The following is a 3667-nucleotide window of genomic DNA, read 5'->3' as shown; positions in this document are numbered from 1 at the left end:
TTATAAATCAACTTAACATGATTTTTTTTCATCAATGAGTTATTTGTGTTGTGAGGAATATCTTGGAGTAGGCGTGGCTGTGTAACGGTATTACGGTGGCCGCACCACGACGAGCCCATGCCCGCGCGGTGAGGGGTAACCTCACGGGTACTCTAAATTTTTTATTTTTTATACATTGGCTTCTCACACCATACGTATATGAGTACAACCATTCAAATTAGAGACAAAAAGCTGTCTAAATAAGTAGAAAATATTTATCTCATTCACAAAAAAAAATCCTACTAGTGTTGCGCCATATAGAAAGCCACCTAATTAGCAGTTGTATTAGTCTTTCGGTAAACATGTGTGGCTCTGAATTTTTTACCATCTGCCGTATGTCAAATAGGGCTGTCAAACGGGCCGAGCTGCTCGGGCTCGGCTCGGGCCCGGCTCGGTAAAAGCCCGGCTCGAGCTCGGCTCGTTAGTCAAACGAGCCCGAGCCCGAGCCCAAAATGAGGCCCGTTTAAATCTGAGCCCGAGCCCGAGCTCGAGCCCGAGCAGCTCGCGAGCCCAAACGAGCCCAAAAGAGAGCTCCAAAATCGAATTGGATTGGTTTGGGTTGGGACTTAGCCCGTTAATCCAAACCCAATCCGTTAATCCTTCCCTCCCACCTGACTGGCTGACCACCTCCTCTTTTTTTTTTCTTTTTTTCTTCTCCTTTCTTCTGGGTTTCTCCAGAAGCTTCCGGTGCCCTCCCCTCCCCGCTTCCGGGTGTCCCTCCCCTCCTCCCCTCCGGGTGTCCCTCCCCTCCCCTCTCGCCTTTCTCCTCCGCCGCCGATGACTCGCTGCCTCCCTCCGCCGCCGATGCCGAGCTCGGTTCCGTTTCTCCCCTCTCTCTTTTCCCCTCTTTGCCGACTCCTCCACCGGCGATCGTCGCTTTCGCGAGCTCTCCAGATCCGAGCTCCCTCCGCCGCCCTTCGTTCGTCTCAGAAGAAGAAGGCACCGGTCGTTAGGGCTGTTAACGACCGCGAGCTCTCCAGATCCGAGCTCCCTCCGCCGCCCTTCGTTCGTCTCAGAAGAAGGCACCGGCCGACGAGGTGAGTCTTCTCTTTTTTTATTTCTTTCTTCTGAGTCGCCTTCGTTCGTCTCTCCCTCTCCCTCTCTCCAGATCCGAGCTCCCTCCGCCGCCCTTCGTTCGTCTCAGAAGAAGGCACCGGTCGTTAGGGCTGTTAACGACCGCGAGCTCTCCAGATCCGAGCTCCCTCCGCCGCCCTTCGTTCGTCTCAGAAGAAGAAGGTGAGTCATTCTTCTCCTTTTTTTTAATTTCTTTCTATCCTTCTTCTCTTCTTCTTCTCTTTCCTTCCTTCATTCTTCTCCGACGAACCGCCGGAACTGAGCTCGGCTGGCGGCTGCTCGTTCTTCTCTCCGACGGTCGACGGAGACAGGGACGGGGATGGCCGGATGGGGCTGGGGATGGGGCGGGCTCGGGCTCGCCGCTCGGGCTCGGGCTCGGGCTCGGGCAAACGAGCTTCACGAGCCCGAGCCCGAGCTATACCGCCCGAGCCCGAGCCCGAGCCCGAGCCCAATCCTGGGCTCGGTACCGAGCCCGAGCCCGAGCCGGAAAGTTGGTGAAACGAGCCGAGCCGAGCCTACGGAGGCTCGGGCTCGGCTCGGCTCGTTAACCGCCCTAATGTCAAAAAGTAAAGGCTGTCTATTCTACTTAAAATGTTGTCTGTAGAGTTGCCTTCGAGATGGATGCACTCTCCACTCAGAGCATGTCTTGTCCTAGGTAGGAGATGCTTTATAGCTGCGTGAGTCGCATAAAAGTCTAATTTTTTTAAGGAAATTATGAGTCCCAGCTCCCCTTCTAATAGTCTGGAACCAAGAGAGTCAACTGCTTTGCTCCATTTCTTTCTTCGTCGCAGTAGCACCGCGGAAAAGACCGAGCCAGAGACCCATCATCTGAATAAATTGACGGCCTTCGTCTAATCAATCAATCAGCCTACACTATCATCAACCGTCCGGAAAAAACCAACGTACGCCTTGAAGGCCATTTCTTTCATTATACTTCAAACTTATATCACTTTTCAGGAATTAAAAAAAAATATCGAAGGCAAAAATACGACGCGCAGCAGGTACCATGGTTAGATATATCAGGTTCCCTTTTCATCATAAGGAGAAGTTATAATACATTTAGACCGTACGATCAAGATCAAACGGTTCCCAAGCGGGGGAAGAACATCGTGATCCTTCCCCTCACCCGCGACTTAAAACAGCGAAGAGCTTTGCTTCTTTTTTTTTTAATTGAAAGGAATGATTTATAAAATAAGGATACAGATAAATTTAAAACAAGTCGAAAAATAATATATTTCGGAGGGAACCAGATAACCATCTCTCTTCAATTCAAAAATTATTCTAAAATGGTTGGCCAGCCATTCAGTCGGTAACCTATGTGCTTCATCTGAAAGATTACCTTAAACCATGATTTAGATATCTCTAAGAAGTAGATGGTAGCCGCACCACCGGGCGCTATGTTGGATCCGGCCCATAACCGTCACCAAATTAGCCTGCCTTTCTCATGACTTCCCTTCTCTTTTTATCCCGCTTACGATTCGGAAATGCTGACCCTGGAAAAGTTAACCCTAAAAACAGATTGCATACCTTAACCGCTCCCAGGAGGGGAAGAGACTAGAGAAAGATGAAGCACTCCAAGGAAACGAGGGGATTCTCCAACGACTCCTTCCCCTCGCCGCCGTCACCACAGCTTGCTTCCTCCGCCCTCCTTTCATCCTCATCCGGCGGCGGCGGGATTCGGAGCGGCGACGACCGGCCGTTCCCCCTCGATGCCGGCACCACCCTGCATTGGCCACCGGTGGTGGCGCTGCGCAGCTCCGCGGCCCGTTTCGCAGCCGGGGACACCGACCTCCGGCCGGACCTCTCCCCTGGGTCTCTACGGAAAGCATCCCCGGCCGGAACACGGCTCCTCGCCGCATTCCCCTGCCCCGTCTCCCTGGCGGAATACGTCCGCCCGACGGCACCCGCCCTCCTTTTCACCGGCGATGGAGAGAACCTCCCGCTGCCGCAGCTGGCGCCGCTTTCTCTGTTGCGAGAAAGCTTCCTCTGGAACTTCGCCGGGGATCTCTCCTCGCTCGCTCTCCTGGGCTCACCCTCCACCTCCTCCGCGTCGCCCTCCTCCCCAACTCTACTGTCCGTCGCCATCGTGGAGGCAGAGAAGCCCTCGCTCATGCTGCAGACCTCGGAGTTCTCCTCGGATCTCTCATCGTAGCCTCCGTTGATGGAGCTAACATATGGACCCCCCTTCAAAACCTTGTCGAATCCTAACTCCTCCTTCTCAATCCCTTCCTCCCTCGTCCTCGCCCTCGGCTTCGGCGTCTCCGAGAGCACCTCCTTCACCGTCTCCTCCTGAGGCGCCTCAGGCTCCGGCGGTTTGCCGCAGGAAGGAGCCTCCGTTTTGCTGAAGCAGCAACCCATTCTCCTCCACTACAGAGGCATCTCCGGCGATCTCTCGGCTGGGGAACGGCGACGGCTGCGGCTCTCCCACCGGGATCTGGGGAGCTATCTGGTGGCTCCTATATATAATTGACCTCCTGGTCTTCGAGATTAACAAATTTTTCCCTTTTCTTCCTTTCCAGGTTCCAGATGGGGCGGGGGGGGTGCATTTAGCGGA

General features: G+C 53.9%; 1 protein-coding gene across 1 annotated transcript; it reads right to left on the bottom strand.

Moving 5' to 3' along the window:
- Positions 1-306: 306 nt before the first annotated feature.
- LOC103714615 (uncharacterized) lies at positions 307-3667 on the bottom strand. The gene is made up of 2 exons (XM_089925443.1): positions 1663-3667; positions 307-367 (listed from the first exon to the last, which is right to left on the bottom strand). Exon 1 carries the CDS (start codon positions 3469-3471, stop codon positions 2668-2670), a length of 804 nt encoding a protein of 267 aa, XP_089781569.1. The 5' UTR covers positions 3472-3667; the 3' UTR covers positions 307-367; positions 1663-2667.

This window comes from Phoenix dactylifera, chromosome 9, assembly GCF_051530095.1.
Source record: "Phoenix dactylifera cultivar Ajwa chromosome 9, Ajwa_hap1_PhDact_Kaust_v1.1, whole genome shotgun sequence".
In the NCBI taxonomy this organism is placed as follows: domain Eukaryota; kingdom Viridiplantae; phylum Streptophyta; class Magnoliopsida; order Arecales; family Arecaceae; genus Phoenix; species Phoenix dactylifera.
The sequence above is the reverse complement of the archived record's forward strand: the minus strand, read 5'-3'. Positions and strand labels throughout refer to the sequence as shown.

Excerpts from the sequence above, each read along its gene's own strand:
- LOC103714615 (XM_089925443.1), bottom strand. The coding sequence starts at position 3,471 with ATGGGTTGCTGCTTCAGCAAAACGGAGGCTCCTTCCTGCGGCAAACCG.